General features: G+C 38.7%; 1 protein-coding gene across 1 annotated transcript in view; it reads left to right on the plus strand.

Annotated features, from left to right (window-relative positions):
- The window catches only part of Lmbrd1 (LMBR1 domain containing 1), a 94,422-nt gene that overhangs the window by 64,653 nt on the left and 5,601 nt on the right, over window positions 1–24,168 (plus strand). The window contains exons 10-14 of the mRNA XM_055606150.1: window positions 5,208–5,272; window positions 5,581–5,683; window positions 6,211–6,315; window positions 8,273–8,422; window positions 10,218–10,296. Coding sequence (XP_055462125.1) covers window positions 5,208–5,272; window positions 5,581–5,683; window positions 6,211–6,315; window positions 8,273–8,422; window positions 10,218–10,296 — 502 coding nt within the window. The remainder of the gene's footprint in view (window positions 1–5,207; window positions 5,273–5,580; window positions 5,684–6,210; window positions 6,316–8,272; window positions 8,423–10,217; window positions 10,297–24,168) is intronic.

A 24,168-nucleotide genomic window follows, 5' to 3' on the forward strand; every position in this document is an offset into this window, starting at 1 on the left:
TGTGTGTGTGTGTGTGTGTGTGTGTGTGTGTGTGTGTGTGTGTGTGTGTGTGTAGTAAAAATAGTAAAGTAAGATAAGGTGCAGACCTTGGAGAATCTGGCTGAAGAAGTAAAGTGTGTCTCTTCCTGGATACCTCTTCTTCCTTCGCAGATTTTGCTTCATCTTTCCCAGTTCTCTTTCTTCCAGGCGTGCAAAGATCTTTTTCATGAAAGTGGTACTTTATTAAATAAATTGCTTCTGGTAGATAACAGGGAAAAATAACTACATTTAAGAGCTTATCGATGCTACATTGATCTATCACTTTGCAACTTTGAAATAATACTTGTGGTGGAACTGACAGCTTTTTATCTTTCAGTTTTTAAGATTGTAGTAATTGGGCCACTTGCAACATATAAAGAAATATAATTCTGTCTATATACCATAGTTCCTGTTGATACATCCTGTCAAGACCGGACAGTGGAAATCATGTGGTTTCCTTTTATCTGTGAGGAAAGTCTTGATGGCTGATAAAGACAGTAAATATAGTATCAATTAGAGTACTGGGACCATTGCCTTCCAGAATGCCTCCTGCCCACTGCACATGGAAAGCTAGGTGGTTCCTAGAGAGAAAGTTTAGTTTGAGTCACCACTCTTTTCAAACTCTTCACATGAATTGATTTTTCATTGTGTGGCTTAATAAGCACCGTTAATTAACGTGCTTATAAATAATAAGCATCTCTCCGATTTCAAGAGAGTGATAAAGAGCTTATATTGGAAATAATGGTGGCATATTCATTCTGTTTTCCTGCACCACACAGTCTTATTTAGAGTAGAGCTCCTCATCTCCACACACTTGATGCCTGACCTCTAGTCATTTGCTTAGCAAGAGCTGACTTGTTCATTAGGGCGGTCAACAGCACCACTTCTTTCTACCTACATAATGCCCACACACCACAATCTTTCCCCGAAATTGTTACCATGTGCATGCAGTGCCAGCTGACGCCAGAAGAGACATTTTATGGTTGGTTGGGGGCCACCACAATCCGAGGAAGTGTGATATTGTCCCAGCATTAGGAAGGTTGAGGATCCCGGCCCTAAAAGCTCCCCCCCTCAGCTGTCACTTAGAGTGAGGACTTCCACATACAGACGAGAAGGTGGGAGGGCACATGCGTTACAATATAACAGCATGTGCATCTAAGGACTCGAAATCCTTAGGGCAACTACAACATGAAGTTCAGGATTTTCACTTTTTAGTGCACACACTGTTACGAGTCCTTTGCCTGTTGTAGATCTGGTTTTTTTCTTTCAAGTCAGTTTTATAGTGGATACCATTCTGTGATTCCTTACTGTTTTAATATTTTATGTGTATGGGTGTTTTGTCTGCATGAATGTCTGTGCACCATTTGCATGCTTAGCCCATGAAGACCGTAAGAGAGCATCAGAGCTCTGAGAACAGTTGCTTAGGAGCCACCATGTTGGTGCTAGAATCAAAACCTTGTTTTCTGGAAGGACATCCAGTGCTCCTAAGTGGCGAGCCATCTCTCCAGCCCCAGGATGTATACAATTTATGTAGCTATTGTTGTTGTTATTATTATTACAGTTGTTATTGTTGTTCTTGTTCTTTAGTTTTGGGTATTGAGCTAGGGTCTTGTGTGTGCTTATCACATTCCTTATCACTGAACTGAGCTACGTACTCATTTCACTTGGCTTTATCTAATCTGTCTTCACAGTCGTCAGTTCATAGGATCTGAAGGGGTGAAGACAACTTCACCTGCTGAGTCTCTTTTCTGCTATTCTTGGGAGCTCCCTTTGATGCTCTCTCTCTGACACACATTTTCAGTGTGTGGGGGGTATGGTATCTTTGATTCATTCTACTTCAAGTTTCTTGAGTATATAGGTTAATATCTTCATCATGTTTGGGAAGTTTTGGCTATTATTCCTTCACATCTTTTTTGTCTTTCTTTAAATACCATTGTTTTTATTACATGCCTTAGAACTGTTCCCCTCCCTGTTGCTTCTTTGTGTTCCTTTGGCTCTCCTCAGCTGACTTTCTTTGTCTTGAACTCTTCTGCCTACTCAAGTCTGGGCTGAGGCCTTCCAGTGAACTTTCACTTCAGTTAACCCTTTTTTCACCTTCAAAATTTCAGTTCGCCCCCTGAACAGATGTAGCCCATGGCAGTTTAGTGTCCAAGTGGGTTACCTAGTAATGGGAAGAGGGACTGCCTCTGACATAATCTGATTGGCCTGCTCTTTGATCACCTCCCCTTGAGGGGGGAGCAGCCTTACCGGGACACAGAAGATGACAATGCAGCCAGTCCTGATGAGATCTGATAGACTAAGATCAGAAGAAAGGAGAGAAGGACCTCCCCTATCAGTGGACTTGGGGAGGGGCATGTGTGGAGAAGGGGGAGGAAAGGTGGGATTAGGAGGGGAGGAGGGAGAGGTTTACTGGGGGGATACAAAGTGAATAAAGTGTAATTAATAAAATAAATAAAGAAAATTTCAGTTCACTTTTAATAGCTTTGGTATCTTCATTGATGCCATTTATTTGAGGAAACATCTTATTTTTTAAAATATTTTAATGATTTTAAGTTTTTAAACCAATATAAAGTTTTTGTTTATTAATTTCAAAGTATGGGTTTCCTAAAATGCTTATTAATTCTTATCTCCTTTGTGATTGCCATATTTTCTTAGTTTGATTTTATTCATGATTCTCTCTTTCCTTCCTTCCTTCGTTCATTCCTTCCTTCATCATATCCTTGGGGTTTTATGAATTAATTCCATGAGGTCTTCATTCTTTTGTGTGTGTTCACTCTAACCTCTATCAGGAAGCTAGATGTTAACTAGGAAGAAGATGTTAACTTCCTGCAACCCGTGAGCCCCAGCCTCTGACCGAGCATCTCCATGTGTGTGGGTGCAACTCTGGGCAGGCACATCTCAGTTTAGCCTCCACTGGACTTCCTCCCTCTGCAGTCTCAAGCAGGAATCTAGGCTCTCTTAGATCTTTCCTGAGCATAGAGTTCCTTCGAGATTGCTAGGAAAGTGTGAGAACCTGAGTCTCTCTAAGGATGACTCATTTCCTACACCTTCTTTTAAAGATTTTGGTTAGTATATTTTTGTACACTGTTCTCTGGCCCTTGAGGCCATGCAGTTCATAGATTTCTTGCCACTGTTTGCAGCTATCACTCCTGCAAAAGGCTTTTAGCACTGTGTAAACACCAATCCAGGTCAAGTATAGGCCACTTTATAAGTAGTTTTCTCGAGAACCACCAGGCAGGTCAAGTGATGGCATTTTTCTGGGGATGATGCTTTAAAAGAGCTTCACTCCACTTTTGTGTGCTGTGTTGCCTCCAGACTGTTGGCCTGTGTGGCCGTTTTCAGATGACCGTAGCATTAGAATGGGAGTTTTGGAGCTAGGGCAAGTTCAGGTTTGTTATGCCCTGCCTAGGTTCAGCCACATTTTTTTGAATTAATGGAGCGGGATTGCTATTTGCTTTCCATTAATCTCCATAGTGTGGAAAATGTTCATTCCAACCATTTGTGCTTTTATGAAGAATAAGTGCTTCACAAGTTCTTACTCCAGGACTTTTACTGACACCGCAAATACAGCTTCATTTTCATACAGAAATTGGCATCTTAGCTAAAGCACAATCTCGGGCTTCTAGGTCAACTCGCTACTAGTATTCTCACCGCTGGTTGTGAGACTTTAGTTGTAATTGAAGTTCCTATATACATCCAGGGTGGGGGCATCTTACAGTGTTTAGGTTCTCTGTGTTTACTCTGTGGCCTTAAGGAACTAAATAGTCTAACTCATATTTAGACTGGTACGGCAGCTAAGGATTTTTTGTACATAAAGTTTTCTGCAAAAGAGAATCTTTGCATCTTCAACATCTGCAATATTTTTTGTCATGTTCCAATACTACTAATTGGAAGCTGGCAGTTTTACAGGCCATGTTTTATTAACATACAGTTAGGAATCGGGATGCCTTACCAGTTGGTCCTCAGCATAAGACTCTGGCCCTCCACATCACAGAAACAGCGAACACTGGTTTCTGAATCTAGTAGTAAGGGAAGATAGAACTCCTTTTTGTCCTTAATGGTGAAGAGTTGGTCCTGCGAAGGAGCTGTTTCAGAGTTTGTTGCCATTGAAAAAGTAATGAAGTCTCAGTGGAGTCCTGCCGTAAGAGGTAGGTCTGTGCAGTGTTGCTCACTTCCACAAGACCCTCTTGACCTCTTCTGCTGTCCTTTCTACTCATCACGCCAAGGACACTCTTTTTGACTTGGAGAACTCACAGAAGTCAAACCTAAACCTCCTTCAAATCAGTGTTTCCTCAGCCCATCTTGTTAGAATCATGTGTTAGGATTTTACTTGTGCTCCCTGTGTTCTGAAACACACTTGAGTGAAATGAAATGAAATTTCACATTTATTTGTCCCTAACAATTCCAAAGAAAAAGCTAAACGGAACCAACCTGTGCTTAGAACGAACTCTTCTCACATGGCCTTGTGCGCCTTTCACCTTGACTTAGGTGTTCCTTGAACTTGAACAGACCTGCCAGAAACCAAAATGACAACAAAAAGTGCAGGATTTTGCTGCCATAGAATCTATATCTTTTTTATTGTGAAAGTTATTTAGAAACACAGTTCCAATATTTTGTTTTCCATTTTTATGTCCATTCCTAAAACAAAGTTTGTATTGTCAGGGATGAGAGTTAAAATAATTGATGCACTTGCCACAGAACCATCTTATATGACAGCTCTTCCAGCTGGAAGGAATTTCACTGATGTAGACTTCGCTGGCTTGAGATCTGTTTAGCAACGTGTGTGTGTGCGTGTGTGTGTGTGTGTGTGTGTGTGTGTGTGTGTGTGTTTGTGCGTGCATGTGGGGGGTGTGCATTCATGAGTATATGTGTGTGCACACATGTGTGCATTGGGTGTATGAGGGAAGTTTTCTCTTTAAGGTACTTTTCAGTAATAGAACAAAATGATTTTGATCAAACTAACGTTTTCTTTGTGTATTTGTTAGTCAAGACTTTCTAAATGTTTTGCCTCATTGACCAAATAAGTCTCATGCTGAAATTTGTGGTACGATGCTAGGACTATGTACTAAATTAATTATATGTTGCATTAGACCATTGCTGTGTGGTAGCCACTTATATCAGCTCAAAGATTTATGTTTTCAGTATTAGTGTTCAAAACTGTACTATAATAAATGTATTTTTCATTTTAGATCATTTGGGGAATATTTTTCATCTTAGTTGCATTGCTGTTCGTAATTTCTCTCTTCTTATCAAAGTAAGTACAGTAAACATTTCTAAAGCACTTATACAAATTCTTTGATAGCATACATTTTGGTACTGAGTTCCATTAGTGTAGCCTATTCTTCCTGAAGTGTTGTACAGCATTAACCCAAAGAACCACTAAATGGCTTCATATTTTCTTTTTACTTATTGACAGTCTCTGTGAGATATGTAAGTGAAGTTTGGTGCATTTCCTGTGGCTTGGCAGAAGTTGTACGCTCAGGTTATGATGATGTTCTTTGTAGCTAGGCTGGAGATGTGACAATGACGTGTAAACTCACTCTTCACAATTCTTTGTTTTAGTTTAGATAAAGCTCTTCATTCAGCGGGAATAGATTCGGGTTTCATCATCTTTGGAACTAACCTGAGCAATCCATTGAACATGCTTTTGCCTTTGTTACAAACAGTAAGTAATATGTCAGCCATTTTACACTCCAGCAAAACACCATGTCACTGTTTCATTAGAATCATTACTACACAGATTTACAAAAAGTCAGGCATGCGTTGGAGCTCTCCGCTGATTTTTTTATTTGCAGATGCTATCTATATTGACATTGGTTTATAGATGGCTGCATCTGTGTATTGACAGACTGTTGGTTGATATGGGTTGCATATTACCAAGCGTGAGCTCTTCCCAACAGTATTTGTTTTTCAATTTTTAATTAAGTATTTTATTTCATATATTAAAAATAACATTATTTTAGAATATTTTTTTGCTGATGATGTTGATACTGAAAACATGAGAGTAGTGGGGGTTTAATGAAAATATTTTTTGTTTTATGGTATTCTCATATTAGCCTAACCTGAAAGGGGATTGGTATTTTAATTAAATGTATTTAATCAAATTAAATGATTGTTTTTGGCTATTTTGTGTAATTTCTAGAGCTTTCTTTCATAGCTTGGTTATTAAACTTGATCTTCATCTTTTTTCAGGTGTTTCCTCTTGATTATATTCTAATAACAATTATTATTATGTACTTTATTTTTACCTCGATGGCAGGAATTCGAAATATTGGCATATGGTTCTTTTGGATTAGAGTAAGTATATGTTATCTTCTGGATTGTGTTCTCATTACTTTGTATGTACTCCCGTATTGACAGTTTATTCTCTTTGTTTTATGTGTGCACACATGCACACATAGATACTTAGCATGTTCGGAAATATACATTTTCGTTACGGTTAGTGGGCTGCTGTGGAGGTCTGATGATAAGGATCAGGCATGCTGCTAATTAAACATTATGTAGCATACAGAGCAAAGACAAATCAAAACGAAAATGTTATCACTACCGAAGTTGAGAAATCTTGCTCTACAGAGGATGTTACCTGTCTTAACATTCAATTGCATTGGACATACAGGGAACACAGTGGAGACGCTCAAGTTCAAAGATTCCATTCCCTGTTGGAGTGAGAGATTGCTACTGTTCGTCCTCTGTATTCATGACTTCTCTATACGTATTAGCAGCCAAAAAAACTAAATAGGTCAGACAGACTTTTTCTCTTTCATTAATCCTTGAACAATGTAACATAGCTATTGACACCACACTTATGTTAGTTGTAAATGACCTAGGCATGATGTAGAGTATTCAAGAGAGTCTGCATAAGGTATGTGTAAATTCTACACCCTCTCAAGTCGAGGGTAGAGTCGAGTAAATGCAGATTTGGATGTCACAGTAAACCCTGGAGCACCCATCCCCATACCAAAGACAAATGTGAATATTGTTTATTTTTTTATATTCAGCCTGAGATAATTATGAATTGTAAGTCAAAGCTGAATCTGATAGCTATTGCTTCTAGATAGGAATGTAAGAAAGCCTAGTAAATATGCTTTAAACTAAGGAGAAACTCTTTACTGTGGGAGAAATGCTTTAGTAGTTAAAGTACAAGGTCCCTCTATGCTGTGATCTATCCTGTTTCTCTCATTGGAAATACTTTATTATGTGACCACTTCTGGGCTTAAGGAATTGGGGAAGTGTAGATTTCTAAGTGACTGGATTGTCACCTCACCCAGAACAGAAACTCTCTTAGCCTATAAGCTCTTACCTGGTAAAGTGACAGGAAGATGATACTTCAATTTCTAGATTGAGAGTGGGGTTCCCATTAAATGGAACAAATAAATTATTTATTTATTTGTTTGTATGTTTGTATGTTTGTTTGTTTTTTATCTTTCATGTGCATTGCTGCTTTGCCTCCATATATGTCTGTGTAAGAGAGTTAGGATCCCCTGGAACTGGAGTTACAGAGAGTTGTGAGCTGCCATGTGGGTGCTGGAAATTGAACTCTGGTCCTCTGGAAAGGCAGTCAGTGCTCTTAACCACTGAGCCGTCTCTCCAGCCCCCCAGATCATGTATTTCTATAAATTACAGCTAACACTTTAATTCCCCTTCAGCTTAGATAAAAATATCACATCTATAATCAGATTATCATAAATTTTCAAAAGCTGAATTTAAAGCACACTGTACTATGAGGGTATAATGACTTTTATAGAAATTAGTATTTATAAACATGTCGACTCTGTGCTTATGTGGAAATGTTATAAAAGCAACACTATAAAGCTATAAACATTCTGAATACTTATGGTTTAAATTCGTGCTCTGAACCTGTAAATAGACCTCAAGGTAGTTCCCAGTCCTTAGTTCTATAAGTATCTGAAACAGGTACAGGGGAAGCCAAGAAACCTTGCCTGGAGGCCAGTGGGCAAGCTAGTGATCATTAATGAACCATGATTAATTTTTTTCTGAAATATTTTAATACAATCTTTTGAACATAGTGCTTTGAAATTATTTTCAAATCTACCAAGATTAACACTAAAATCTTTACAGGGTAAAGTGGTCTTTTCCAGTCTTACGTTCTCAAGTCACTAGTGTGTATTTTGAGACAATGGAACTGTATCAGGAGGTACTCTCAACAGACAAGCCTGAGTTAGAGCTTCAGAATAATGTTGGTAAAACTTGTTTTTTTTTTTTTTTTGTTTGTTTGCTTTTTGTTTTTCCTAAGTTATATAAAATCAGAAGAGGACGAACCAGACCTCAGGCACTCTTATTTCTCTGCATGATACTTCTGCTGATTGTCCTTCATACTAGCTACATGATCTATAGTCTTGCTCCTCAGTACGTTATGTATGGAAGCCAGAATTATTTAGTAGAGGTAAGTGCAGTTTTAAAAATTCTATTATTTCTATATTTTAGAAATAATGATAAACTTTAATGTAAAACAAATTTAGAGATATTTAAAAACAAATTTTATTTACTAATTATTAAATTTATTATTGACAAAACTGGTTTTTCAGTATTTGTGAGCATTGTTTATATTTTTCATTCTTTTTAAGATAACGTAATTTCATTATAAATATTCGTTAAACAGGTCCTGTGACACCAAGCTACTGTGCTTTTCCTCAGTATTTTATTAACTAGGACTCGGTAATGCAAAAATAATGCTTTAGGTCATTTTAATAACGTTTTCATAAAGTTCTGGAGAGTGCGTTATGTTTGTGCATTGCTGCTGCGCTCTCTGAGAAAGGCTTCCTGAATATTTTATTTGTGAGTATCTGGGATTCTTTTAAACATGGTGGACTCTTTGGAATTGTTGCCTAATAAAAACCAACTATGCTTTTTAGGTTTAATTGAATAGCAAGTTCGTATTTTTGACAATTTAAGGTATTTTGGTCACATTGCATTCAACGTTTGTCTAGTAGTTATTTCTCCGTCACTGTGAGGAAAACGCCATGACCAAGGCAATGGATACAGGGAAGCGTTCATTTTGGCTTATAGTCCCAGAGGATTAGCGCACAATGGCAAGGAGCAGGCAGCAGGCAGGTGTGGGTGTTTGTTTCCTAATGAGAACAAAAGATAGGTCAAGATGGGAGAGGGAGTAGGGAAGAACTGGGAGCATCTTCTCACCACAGGCACAAAGCAGAGAGTAGCTGCAAGTGTTCCACTCTCAAAGCCCATCCTCCAGTGGTGTACTGCCTCAAGCAAGGCCGCAGCTCTTAACCCCCCCAAACCTGCACCACCAACAGAGGACAGAGTTTATTTGTCAAATTTATCTAAAGGGGGCAGAGTTTCTCATTTGAAACACGACATTTAGTTTATTTCTTTTTCCTAAAGTGCATCTTGCCATACTTTCTAACAACTTACATCCTATCTGTGGTTTACTCATTGCCTTAATGTAGTCTTCACCATTTATCTGTCCTTCCAGATCTCTTTTCACCTTCATTTTTTCTTTATTTTTACATGAAATAAAAAATTAAAGCACATCAGAACTTGCTTAATTACATCACTTATTTTGGAAAGTATTATCAAAGTACTTCAAAGAGAATATTAGTTGATTAATGTAGGTGGAACACTTAAATCAGAACATGTGGTACACAAGTCTGGAAACAGCATGGTAGATCATTAGGTCACATGAGCTGAGTCTAATTGTGCAGACCCTGTTATTCTCCTGCCTCATCACATATCAGCTTTACTACCTGATACCCTGTAGATATTCTGGGAATGAAGATTATTCTTTTATATTGAGAAAACATTCTACTTTTCTCCCCACCATCTACCTTCCTTTCTCCCTTCCCCCACTTCTCTCTTTTTGTGTGGTGGGGGGAGGGTACTTTTTGAATATTTTTTTTTTCACATTCTTTCTGCTTCAGATTCCCAACTGCTGAGATTTCAGATGGAAGCCAAACTCTAAGCCCAGCACTCCCAGCCTTTGCCTTTTCTTTTTTGATGGCATGTTTCTTCTGAAAAGAAGTCCTGCTGTTTAGCAATTGTTGCAAAAGCACCTTACTCTTAAATGTACCATAGTTTCTCATAATTTATAGTAAATTAAGCTTTTAGAATGTTAGATGTCGTTAGTAAAAGTAGAATGTGAAGTTGGCAATGTGCCTACTGTAATCCCAATGCATTCATGACTGCAGTGTTCACATTTTAATCATATTTTCATCTTGCAGAGCAATATCACTTCGGATGCCCATAAAGGCAACTCAACCCTTTCTGTGCCAAAAAGGTGTGATGCAGATGCACCTGAAGGTAAAGTAGCTGTTGTCAGACTGTCTTAGAATCTGTAATTTGTGAGAACATAGTAAGGTAGCACAGAGGAAGGTATGGGTCTCTATGCAGTGGAGAATGGTGGAATGGGAGCCAAAGAGAGTTTTCATATCCAAGATACTGAATCCGCACTTGAGGGATGTGTTTAGTAGTGCATTGAGTTCAAGCTGTCTTCTGTCAAAGAACAATGTACACACTTGTATGCTCAAGAGAACGCTAAACTTTGTTACTCTAACAAAGTGGTTCTCAGCTATGGGTTGTGATGTCTTTGGGGTCAAACACCCTTTCATAGATTGCCTAAGACCCTTTAATACAATTTCTCATGTTGTGGGTGACCTCCAACTAAACTTGCTTTAGTTGCTGCTTCAGAGATGTAATTTTGCTACTGTTATGAATCATAATGCAAATATCTGATATACAGGATATCCGATATGTGACCCTGTGAAAGAGTTTTTCCACCCCAAAGGTGCCACAAGCCACAGGTTGAGAACCACTGAAATGAGGTCATAACAGGTCTGTGAAAGTGAAATAAGAATCAAGAAAAGTTTTAAGTAAGAACATAGAAGTTATTTTGTGGTTTATTTTACTGAAAGTTGAATCTGGTGGTTATGCAGAACAGAGATTTGAGATCAGAGCATGGAAGTAGGATGGCCTGAGGGTTGGCAAGAAGTACTATTGATATCTGGTGATCTCAGTCTTCATTAGTGTCAGTTCAAACTGCTCACAGGGAATTATCAGACCATTAGCAGTGAAAGAAAGTGGCAGGAGTTTTTGATAATTCATAAAAGGGACCAGAAGAGCTTGTCTGAAAACATGCTAATGTTAGAGATAAATATGTATAGGGAATGAGACAAAATTATCAATGCCTGTTTTTCTTAAATAACAGAACTGATATGGCTGACTTCAACAGTAGCTAGGTTGTTTGAGGAGCATGTGACCTTGAGGGCTGAATTTAAGATAGAAAGCAATGTGCAAGTTCAGCTTTGGAGAATAGAATGTTCCCAGATGTTAACATTCGAAATCCCTGAACAACACATCTTACTCTCTATCACATCCAGTTATTTTAAACTTTCTTTTTTTAAAAAAAATTTATTAAATTTATTCATTTATTCTTTTTACTTCCCTCAGTAAAATTTACTTTTGAGGGAAATTTTTTTGTCTTTTTTGTCTTTAGAGTAGCTGAAAATGTAACCCTCTCTATAAAACAGACCTCATTTTTCTACTTTCATTCTGTGTAAGTGTATTTGCTCACATAGTGTAGAGCCTTGAAAAAAATAAAATAATCTGTAGGGTTATACATTCAAATACTAAAATGTAAAATGTTATGCCATCCCAAACTACATGAATTATTAAATAGCCAAGTAGGCAAAATTCAAAGCTAAAGAAGACCTGAGAGCATATACAGGCATGTACAGGGACAGGTGAGAAACGTTTGCATGATTAATGCTAATGTTGTAAGAACTTTCTAGAGTAGTAGTGCATTAGGATCCTCCTGGAGAAAGACTTGATCACTAAGCTCTGCAGTAAATCAGCCTGTCATCCAGGGATGATGAAAAACTCAGGCTGCATACATAAAATGTTTGCCAAGCTGTAGTCTCTGTCAGTGATCTGTGGCTCTCAAACCATTTGTCTAAGCTCCTGTGTGGGTTAGGGTTAAAGAACTTATCCCTACTCATACATTTCTTTGCATGGAAATTGTAAAAATGGGAAGAAAGCCAGAAGGAGCCACACAAACTATAAATAGTTCTAAAAATATAAATTGTAGTATTACAAAGAAAACATCTAGAAATGCCAGTTGAACAGTCACCTCCTTCTTGTGGCAAACACAGACTGGTTTCTGAGAGAAGGGCCTGAAGAACTATGCAGACAGGGTCAGCCTTCAGCTTTAGTCTTTAATCTGAAGATCCAGATTTCAGGGTCTTCCATTTTTTCCCCCTTTACATTTCATGTTTTTGTTTTTCCTTTAAAAGAGAGGAAATCTTACAGTATTACATCATTTGTCCTTTAAATTTTAAAAATAAAGTTGTTACTGCCTTCTAAATATAATGGAATGTTCATTCCAAGCAGTTAGGCAATGGAAGTCACAGAGAATATAAGGAGACTAACCAGAAACGGACAAGCCTAGATCCTTAGAGAAGACACAGGTTGGAAAATGAGAGAAGAAACAGAAGAGTAATATTTTATTACCCAAGAAAATGTCATATGCATTCATTGGTCAATAGATGCTTGAAATAGATGTACTTAGTAATTGGACAGACTTACCCTTCGAAAATGCTGTTTCAATAGAATATAATTAACTACAATACTAGAGAATTAAGTAAAGGACTTGTAAAATTAAGGAAACTCCCTGTCTTAATGTAGCTTTGAAGTAGTCTTAATAATTGTATGTAAATCTAATTTTTAATACAGATCACACTGAAAGACACTAAGGAGCTTGCTGTTTAACCAGTTCTTATTGAGTCTTTTTACAAAATGGAATGTATCCTTAATTCTATGTGTGTGCTAGTTAGTTTTAACTGTGAACTTTACAGAATCTAGAATCACTGGAAAAGAGTTTTAATAGGAGGTTGCCAGAAAAGTGTGTAAAGACTTGAACATACTTAATGTTGGAGTTACCAACACAAAATAGAGTGGCTAACTAGGGTGAAAGAATAAAACATGCTCAAAATACCAGGAGATAACAACAACCTGAAAATGAATAAATAAATTCCTAGGAGATTTATAAAGGACTCTAATTTGAGGTAAGTATGACAGGAGTGGTTGAAAGTAATTCAGATTAAAGCAACATTGAGTAAGCTGTAAGGAAGAGGAAAATAGTAGCTGCACCTCAGAGGAACATGACAGTCAGGCGAGCAGAATCAGCAGCGCTGGAGGAGCAAGTGGACCCTGTGCACCTCATGAAATGACAGCCTGACAGCAGTGGGTACCATGAATTGTGGGGGTGTTCCTGCAGCACCAGGTGCTGGCAGTGAATCAGTGAATTAATACCAGACAAAGCCAGACTGAAGAGCATGCCACAGTAATTAGCCTCGGCACTTCAACGTGCCCGTGTCTTACAAGGTAAGGGAAGAATCTGTTACAGAAGAGCACAAAAGAGATATGCTCAAATGTGGTTCGTACTCTTGAATTGGACCCGATAGTGGAGATGAAAGTCCTAAAAGATATTGCTGAGATAAGGGACAAGTAGAAGATACATGAGATAAAGCATGTCCTACCAATGTTAAATTTTGATGATTTGTACCTGTGCTGTAGTTACATAGAGAGTACCCTGCTCTAAAATTGGTGAAAGGTGGCTGGAAGTACTGGCATGCACCTTTAATCTCAACGCTCTGGAGGCAGACACAGGCAGTCTCTCTGAGTTTGAGACCTGGTCTACAGAGTGATTTCCTGGACAGCCAGAGCTACATAGTGAGATCCTGTCTTGGAAAAACAAAAACAAAGAACAACAAAAATGCTGAAATATTAGGCAGGCACACCTCTTGGTACATAGGTTAGGAAAACAGGAAGAGCTAGTCTGAACCCTTCAAGAACCTTAAAGAACATACCAAGTATAGACCAAGATTGGATACTGTGAAACGTGACATCTGGGTACCATTTGGGGTTTAAAAGCAGTGTTTTTGTTTTTTGTTTTTTTTTATATAATTTCACATTGTATAAGTCTTAATTCTTTAGTGTATATGTAATATCTTTCTCAAATTCTGTAAATCTAAGTGGTATGCCCAGCGGGTTAACACGGTGTGTTGTGCCCTACACAATGACAGGATTTAATACGAGCATCCATGTTGGTGATGGTACTCCTCACTGAGGAGGCCCTGAGAAATTTCAGTTAAAAAGATCAACTCTTGTGAAAATAAGTTAAATCATTCCCATTTGCTTTTAGTTCTGAATCTTCAGTGAAATAATTTGTCTTATCCTTTCTGGTATATATATTTTATTTAATTTTTTTGAGAATTACATACAGAGTACTCTACTTATTGTGTCTACTCGTTCTTTTTTCCTTCCAGCTTTTTGCGTCCCCATATATACATGTGTGTGTATGTATGTATATATGTATATATGTATGTATGTATATTGAGTCATTTTACAAAAATGAATGTATTCTTAATTCTACGTGTGTGCTAGTTAGTTTTAACTGTGAACTTGACAGAATCTAGAATCACCAGAAAAGAGCATTTTAATAGGAGGTTGCCAGGAAAGTGAGTGTGTCATGTGTGTGTGTGTGTGTACCAGATATGCATACATATACATAAATATAAACATATAAGTATATATGACCTACTGGATTAATTTACTGTAGCAGGTGTGTCCTCGTCTTTAGGACTGACTGCTTGGGATTAGATAACCCGTGAGGGATTATCTGTGGAGAAGACTTATTTTCCCTCTCTCAGCAGCTGCTGTTTGCCCATAGCTATTCAACTAGGGCTGAAACTTTGCCCAGCCATGCTGTCATATCCGTCCAAGTTGTCATTATGCAGGCCTTATTGAGACAGCCATATTGTTGAGATTTCATATGTACAGCTTCTCTGTTATGTCTAGAAGACACTGTCTAGCAGCAGGCATCCTGGCTGTTTGGCATTTAAATCTTTTCACTTCCTCCTCCACAGTATTCCCTTGGGTCTATGGGTTGCATTACAGATGTTTCAGTTGGGGCTAGCTACCCCATAGTTATATGTTCGGTGACGTTTCACTAGTTTATTGAGGAAAGCAACAATTGCCTGTTAGTGTAAGGATAAGTATTTATAGAGTACAGTTGGAAATTATACAGGTTTAGGAAAAGTGCCAGTAATAGCTTTTCCTCTGGTGTCTATGACTTCTCCGGCCACAGGTAGTTGTTGGTTTTATGGAACCAGGAATTAATTTCCTCCGGTTGAGCAGGCCTTAAGTCCAATTAGACAGCTGTTGGTCACCTAAGATAAACAACCAGTGTTGCGTCTTAAGGATATATTACCAGTCCAGTCCTTGTTTACAGCTGTTGGTTATAGGGAGGACTGTTGCTTGCCTTTTTCTCCTTTGGATACTGTGAGAACGAGTTCTCCAGGAAGCGGCTTCCAGGCCAGTTCCTGTTCAGTTCTCCAAGTCCTGTGTCTGAAGTGTGTGATGTTTGTGGCAATAGGGTCTTACCGCCAGGTTCAGGAAGATTTCCCTTGCCTTGCACTGGAGCTTTTATTAGTCTGTGACTCTTGTTAGATTATGTCCCATGTGGCATTACTCTATTTAAACTGTCTCTGTCTGTCTACCCAGCTGTCTGTGTACACATACACGCGCACACACACATACATACACACACTTACACACACACCACACATAATGCATGTATTTTTTATGTATTATGTATAAATTGTTTTCTGTGGGTGTTTCAAACATCCTTGCTGTTATTTATCTCTTTCTTCCATCTCCCTTTGTTTACCATGAAAAAAACTTTGATTTATTTATAGACAAATTCAGTGAGGTAAAATGAGTCATTCTCAGACTCAGATTGCAAGCATTGCACCTTTTGAAGTTTAAATCTACATAGGACATATTTAAAACCTTACAGACTAAACCTCTTCTTTACATAGTACTTTAAAACACTGAAGACTTTTTTTAAATATTTTTAAATAACTCACAAATTTAAGTGCAGACGAGGTGTTTCATATTGTTAATAACAATCCAACCTTAATGAACAATTTTAATACTTTATAAATTTCTCACCTTTTTATTTTAAAAATTTTTATATTTTTTAATGTGAAACTTTTGTTTTGGAAGCTGTAACACCTAGTAACGTGTTTCGGCTTTTTGTTTGTTTGGCTGTTTGGTTTTTTATTTTTGCTCTTTTTTTCTTATGTGTGCATGGTTTGCATGTATGACTGTGTACCACTTAGGTGCCTGCTGCCAGCAGAGATCAGAGAAGGGCATTGGATCACCTGGAACTGGTGTTACCAACATTTTGAGCCAATACATAGGTACTGGAAATTGAACCCTGATCCTCTGCAAGAGCAGCTAAGCATAGCAGGACTTTGACTCCTATGGCCCTACACCACACCTATCCCTTCCATTGCTCCCCTCCCCCGACCCCAACACTAGCTAGGAGAGAAAGAAGGTTAGAAGGGAAAGGGACATGGATATTGTTTAGACTACTTCCTGCTGAGTCGGGCCATGGAGTTCCTTGGGGAAAATGTGGTATTTGTCATCAGGGTGTCAGCAGCCAGCAAGCAGCAAGCAGCAACAGGAGCAGAGGCAGCAGCGGGAATGCAGCTGCTGCAACTCTTAGGGCTCTGAAGAGCTCCCAGCATCCCAACTGCAAACTGTCTTCAGCTGACAAGATCCTACCTTCCCGAGCACAAAACAACTCACAGTTAGCTGCCATAGACATCTGAAGCAGCCCCATATCTCACACCTGGGATTAAAACAAAAACATAGCATTTCTGTTCTTAAAGAAACCAAAATTCTTACTACATTTACCCCCTTCTGTTTTAAGTCATTAATTGTACTCTGTTATAGACAGAGACGTTTTCAGTAAACTAAATGCTTTTTGGATCAGCAGCCAAGGTTTTCAGGAGGCCTCTCCTGCTCAGTTCTCTGCGGCCAGGTCAAGAGCGACACTGCCTACAGTAGCATGCATGAGATCAGTAATACTTAGTTGCAGTTTATCTATCTGCTTATTATTTCCTGGCTGACAAGAGGGAATAGAATCTCAAGCTGCAAGGCCCCCCATTTTGTTTCCTGACAGCAAAAATTTTCCTTCAATATCTCTCTTGGACCTATACTCACTGGTCCAGTGGTATCTCTTGCCACAGTGTTTGCAAACCCCGGGAAGCCTAGGCATACTTTTTGAAAACTCATTGCCACAACAAAGGGTTTGTTCACTTTTCTGGCAGGAGGTACCATATTTCTCACAGTTATCACAGTTAACACACCAGGCATTTTGAGTTCCTAAGCTTTTAGTGTTTTCACAATTTTTTTATTCTTTTTAAATTTTTCTTTTATTTTTATTAATTGCAGTTTATTCACTTTGTATCCCAGCTGTAGCCGCTTTCCCCATCCCCTCCCAATCCCCCCTCCCTCCCTCTTCTTCTCCTATGCCCCTCCCCCAGTCCAATGATAGGGGAGGTCCTCCTCCCCTTCCATCTGACCATAGTCTATCAAGTCTCATCAGGACTATCTTCCTCTGTGGACTGGTAAGGCTGCTCCCCACTCAGGTGGAGGTGCTCAAAGAACCAGCCCATGAGTTCATGTCAGACAGTCCCTGTTCCTATTATGGGGGAACCCTCTTGGACACTGAGCTGCCATAGACTACTCTACAGGGGTTCTAAGTTATCTCCATGCATGGTCCTTGTTTGGAGTTATCAGTCTCAGAAAAGACCCCTGTACTCAGATTTTTTGGCTCTGTTGCTCTTACATTTTCTTTATATATGACCAAATATTTGCAATTGAAGCATTTTGATATAGGAGACCCTAGCAATACCTTTTCCTATGATATTGGCGTGATACTCACGAGAACCAATATTGGTCATGTCTCTTTTCCACTTGTCCATTGGTGCTGTTTGCACCTTTAGTGGTCTGATAACTTTTTTACATTCGGTATTCCCATTCTCAAATACAAGGATCTCTATCACCATTTGTCTCACATCAGGGTCTGATATAGCTTTGTTTATAGCTGAAACCAAACTTTGCAAGTAGTCTGTGAAGGCTTCCCCAGAGCCTTGTGCAATCTTAGTAAATGAGGTAGACCTTTTCCCGGGCTCTTCAATTTTGTCTCAAGCTCATAAAGGTGCTAAATGACATTGTTCTATAACAGCATCATCAAATCAAAGTTGTTCTTTTAAATCAGAGTACCGTCCTTCACCAACTAACTGATATTTGATAATATTCATTCCCCTTGCACCATTGTAACTGCTGATCAACCTCTAACACAGCTGTTATCAGACTTTTCCAGTCTTGGGGAATAATTTTATTTTGGCTAGCCCAGTTAGTTAATGTTTGTTTTACATAAGGTGAATGGATTTCATAGGAAACCATAGCCTCTTTAAAACACTTTTTTTTAAAACAGGCTATTTTTCTTTAACCCTGTGACCCTGCATGGTCTCCTCCTTACAGCTGCACACCAGGCTCCCTGTGCCTCCCAGGAATGCAGGAAATTGAAAATGAAAGTGCAAGGGCTGCATGCTGCCTTCTAGCCTAGTTTGCTTCATTTGCGTTTCAAGAAGCTCCAGTTTTCTTGCTCGGTCATCCAGTCTGAGCCCTTTTGTTTTTCCTCTTTTGGCACTACTCACTTCCCAAGTGCTTCCATCTCTACCTGCAATTTTTCCAGTTGCACAGCCAACTCTGCACCTCTTTAAAAAAACAAGAGAATAGAGTAACCCTTTTGTTTTTCAGATTCCTTCATTTTCACCCCCTATATTTCAAACTGCTCAATTGTTCTCCCAATCTTTTTTGAGACAATATAGGAGGAAGAAAAAGAAAAGTGACTTGATATTCTGGGATCAGTGGGCAAGGGGGTGGAGGCCTCCCCTTGTGAGGAATAGTAGAGGATGGCAGAGAGAGGAAACAGGCAGAGAGTGTGGGAGGAGAGGAGGGAACAAGCTATAACTGGGATGTAAAATAAATAAATAAAAATTAAAATATTTCAGGGATGTTTTTAAATTCTTCTTAAAGCATAGTTTGAATAGAATTTTAAAATAAGCATCTGAATTTGTATGACTATGTAGTGATTGGTTTTCTATTTAATGATTTCTGTTTAATTATTCTAGATGATTCAAATGTGAAACAAATTTACACATAACCAGAGGAATACATCATTAACATTATAAAACATTTTTGGAATAAAATTTGTGTCTCAACATATATTTAAATCACTGCTATACAATTTATAACATATAGAACATGTAAGCCTCTGTCCACCTTCATATTAGACAAAGCTATTTTAATTAACTTTTAAAATAAATTAGTCCATTCTTCACATAAATAGAATATATAATTAAAAATGTGTGCGATTAAAAAAAAGCAGAAAATTCCCTCTGGGTCAGAGGAATGCATGGTAATGGTGGGGGTTGGCTAGCAGCAGCCACAAGAAACCTTTTGCTGACATCTTGAAACAAAATATTTATCCCTTCATTTTCTGCCATTTCTTCTACCGCATTAGAAATCAGAGTTCCCATTTTGCCCACTGGGTGCCACTTGTAGCCAGACTTCTTGGCTATTTATCGTGTTCTTTTGCCTTCCTTCCTGTACTACATCTATCCCCTCCAAACCCCCAACACTAGATAAGAGAGAAAGAAGGTTAGAGGGGAAGGGGCATCGATATGTTGGACTACTCCCTGCAGATTAGGGGCAAGTTCCTTGGGGCAGATTTGATCTTTGTCATCAAGTGATCTCCAAACCAGCAGTCCACCAACCAGCAACAGCAGCAGGAACAAGTAGCAGCAGAGGGAGAAGCAGCAGCCTCAGGCCTTCTTAGGGCTCTAGCGTTTATATTCATACTCGCTCAAGAGTCCCCAGAATTCCAAATATTAATCACCTAAGAAACTATCAGCAGCTTACAAAACCATGCCCCTGCTAGACCAAGAGGCAAATGATATTCAACTGCTGTGGACAATCTGAAGCAGCCCTCTTTCCCATACCTGCAATGAAAACAAAAGCATATTTCCATAACATTTCTGTGTTTTTACAGAAACCAAAAACTGTCACTACAGCAAAAGCTATCTCTCTAGCCTGCTGCCAGATGTTTTCTGATCAGAGTACTTTTATATGGTAGTGACAACAATTTAGAGTACAAGACTACCTCGCTACACCACATTAAATAATTCTTGGGACAGGATATCATGTTCATCTACTTTCTCTAGAAGATATTTATTCCTGTACGTGAAATAATTGAAAAAGCTTATGTATAAAGATTAATTTCATAGTAAGACTTGGTTCAAGACTTTTCCTTTATTTGTACCCCAAGTCTAGTACTAGTTGGTCATAAGCTTATAGGGCTATAGAGATGGCTCAGCCGTTAAAGGCTAGGCTTACAACCAAAAATAATGTTTCTATTCTTGTTTTCTAATTGACTGCTTGCTTATGGACATGCTCATCCTGCCAGCCCCAAAGAGCTTTATCCTCAAGCCCAGTACTGAGCCCTTCCTTCCTCTCTTCCTCTTACATGCTCTGTGCTGTTTCTGGTCATGGGTTAGGCAGGGTGCTCTTGTTCCTCTTCTTTTCACTAGTCTGCTTACTCTGATGGAAGTTTTAATTATATCATCTCTTATCTCATTTCCAATGGCCAGTTCCCAAGTCCCCCCAACCTTAGAAGCATCATAACAGTAACAACAAAAGAAAAACAGCTGCAGCTTTATCCGTCATAGAGAGTACTTAGTAGTGGCCCCGGAAGTGCATGCTATGGCTACCACACCTTCACATAGAAAGCCTCCGCGTCACGGTAGGTGGAGGAGTGTGAACATATTTAAATAGCCTTACTTGTCAATACTTTCACAGAAGCAAAGGAAAATTCTACTTTTCCCTCTGGCAAGAGTTGAATGTTTTCTTTGTGCCTCTTAAGATAAACACTTCCTTTTACCTATAAATAAAGGGAAAAGAAACACCAGTGAATGCTTTTAAGGGCAAACTCAAACATCTGCTAAGTAGAAAATGATTTGGGGGAACATGGCTCTTGTGTTTATTGAAAAGCGGACAGCCAGGAGAGATGTTTTGTTATTAAGTCCCTTTTACCGTCTTACCAAAATATTAAATACTTAGGCATTCTTGAATGCCAAATGTTGCAGGGAGCTTCTTTGTAAATCTCAGCACCTAAACAATGCTGCTTAAGGCCATTCATTGTCTTGCGGACTTGTGTGATTTTAAAAAAATCTTTTTTTAATTCTCAGTCATTAAATGAATTTACCCATTTACATCCTTTTAAAGCACTATTTAATACTTGGTATTTGATGTTTAGGTAAATGATTGTTTTAAGCAAAGTCCATTTTACAGGGCTTGACATGGTCAGTAGATTTCTCTAGAACCTAAAACCAAAAAACTTTGACAGAAGTGCCATAGTGCTGCTTTGTGATGGCAGGATTCAGGAATTCAGGAATGTCTCTTCATGCCCTGTGCCCAGGGTTGTCCATCAATATAAAGTGAAATGAAAATGGGGGGGGGGGGGGACACGCCTACCATCCTGATTCAAAGGTTAGGTTTGAATGTGAACTATAGTTTAACCCCTCTGTCCCATATTAAGTGAGCTAGCTCATTTTAGCTTCTTGAACTTTTATAACAAGATGCCCCTCCTCAGAACAGTAGAATTCACCCAGTCCTTTGGACCCAAGGATGTGAGGCGTTGTAGGTTTTTAAAAGGACACACGGCTCTTTTGTCCAATAATCTTCACATTTACAGGTGAGGATTAGAATAGTAAAATATTCTCAGAATTAGTCTGTGAAATGAAAACCAGGCAACTCCAACAGAATTTTGATAATTTACTTGAAGATGCAACATTAAATAGTCTGTGCGTTGCAACCTTAAGTGTGTCTGGAAGCTAACATATCATCTTCAGTAATGTGGAGAATTACAGTCTTAAATGTTTTATGTTTGAGTATCCCATATGATCACCTAGTTCTGGCTCTTTATCATCCTTGTACGTTTTCATTTACCATATACATGTTGATGTCACACGCCAGTGTTGTCAATGCTGGGGATTCGTTGTGGACAGAACAGTCAGTATTCTTGTCCCTGCCCAGCTTCCTTTAAGTAAAAGGGGGGGGGGGTACAAGTATATAAGTCAGTAGAGTGTGAGAACCGTAGAGACCAGGGCCGGTCCTCAGGAAGGATGGAGCCGGGTGTTAGGTATGAAGGGAAGGAATTGTTACTGATTCGATGACATTTGAAAACACCCTGAGATGAGGAGTAAGCCCAGTTAACTAGGGTAGAACATTCTAGGGATAGGAACAGCAAACAGTTGTAAGGTTTTCAGCTTTTCTAATCAGAGGAAAACATTTGGTGGGAGATTGTGAGCAGAAGAACCATGTAATGAGACTTAAATTCTTAAGGGAATCACTGGAACAGTTGTGTTTCACATAGACTGGAGCCTGGCAGGTGTTCTGTGAAGAGTTGGGTCATAGTGATCTTTCCAGTTTTGTGGAACACACTCTGTTCTCACCATTCAGCCTTGCCTTTGTATCATGAGAACATCCCAAGGACAGCAATGTCTGTAGCTGTTCCCCAAACATAGGAACAGGTGGAGACCCTGATGTGCCCTGTATGCCGTGGTCTGCTGTCCCCTGTATGGACTGTGATGAACCAGGGGCAAGTTGACAGGAAGTTTACAGTAGTCCAAGGAGCAGTCATGGTCCTAGTGACAGTGTCAACAACTGGCTAGGGTCTGGTTATATTTTAAATGTAGAGGCAGAATGAGTTCAGAAGATGACAGGTGAAAAATTAACAGGAGATGATAAACATATTTAAATTTGGCTTTGTTGTAGCTGGTTTGGTGGTGGGGCCAGACAGTGTAACTTTAAACTTTTTGTTTTTTGTTTTGAGACAGGGTCTTGCTGCATGGCCCAGGCTGTCCTCCGAGTCACAGTCACTCTGCTTCAGCCTCTAGGACAGTGAGGTTGTGAGAGTAACCACTGTTAGGCTGATTAAAACATATTTGCTGAAAGTTTCGCATTGTTTTTGATAATATGTAAAATATTCTCTTTAACAGTCTATTTGCACTTTCTAAAGTTATTACTGAGCCTGATCAACTTTGTGGTTTAGGGGGTCTTCATAAATAGTTAATAGTGTGACCTATGATTACACTTAATGACATGTAATCTTATTACTAGATGTGTAACTTTGAGCTTTTCAGAACCACAGTTGGGTGCTACACACTAACTCATTAGTCTTTCCTCATGACCAGAGGTATTTTTGTGGTTGTAATATGCTATATATTTTAGGGTGTTACAGCTATCTGCTACCTGTGACTAGTATAATGGGACCCTGTGTTTATGTGAATGCAGTATTCACGTTGTAATGTGATGTGTGACTGATGTAGTGGAATTGGGGACATTCTTAAAGAAGCAATACATATGAATGTTTTAAAACAACCTCTCTAGCCCAACCCCCCCCCCCATTTTTTGAAATGATTCCACATAGCATAGGCTGTCCTCACACTCTCTGTGTGCCTCCACGAGCCAGTGATAGGATTGCAGGTGTGGTTGCATGCTTAGCTTAAACCTTGAACATAACGAGTTCTCAACATAAATTATAGTCATTATAGTATGTTTTCTAAAATAGTCACTATAAAACTTACTCATCAGCGTAGGATATCTGACAAATTCTGGCTTTATTAGCCTGGTATGCTTCATATAGTCTTAAAATGTACTAAAACTATTTTCTTTAGACTTATCATCTTTAATATTAATCATTTCTCTTCCCTTTACCTAGTTCCTTCAGTGAGATCAACAAAATGTTGATTTAGCTATCTGTGTTTCTTCAACTTGAAGTTAATTAGATTAGTACAACTTTGCTTTCTATTACATATTTTCCTTTTTTTTTTTTTTCCTGCCTTCTCTCCTATCTGGATTTATATTGTTTCTCAAATCATTTTAGATATATGACTTTCATGTGTCCTCTGAATTTACCTGAAGATAGAACGGGGTTTGACTGGGATTTCCTAAAGACCCCTCCATTGAACCCTGATTTGCATCCCCACAGCTACATTTTACACATGTGCTCACGTGCTACCTTAGTGACCCTTTCTCTTCTCCCCTGTTCCAGGCTAGACTTCACTTGGGAGATAACCATTTCATAAGTGATTATATTTTTGATAGTATAACCACTTGATAAATAATTACACACAGTCTGTGTTAGTTTTGGGTGGTGGTTTAGTATGATGGCTCAATTGTGATTACACCTTCTCT

Source organism: Psammomys obesus, unplaced genomic scaffold (genome assembly GCF_907164565.1).
Source record: "Psammomys obesus unplaced genomic scaffold, mPsaObe1.curated_primary_1811, whole genome shotgun sequence".
Classification (NCBI taxonomy): domain Eukaryota; kingdom Metazoa; phylum Chordata; class Mammalia; order Rodentia; family Muridae; genus Psammomys; species Psammomys obesus.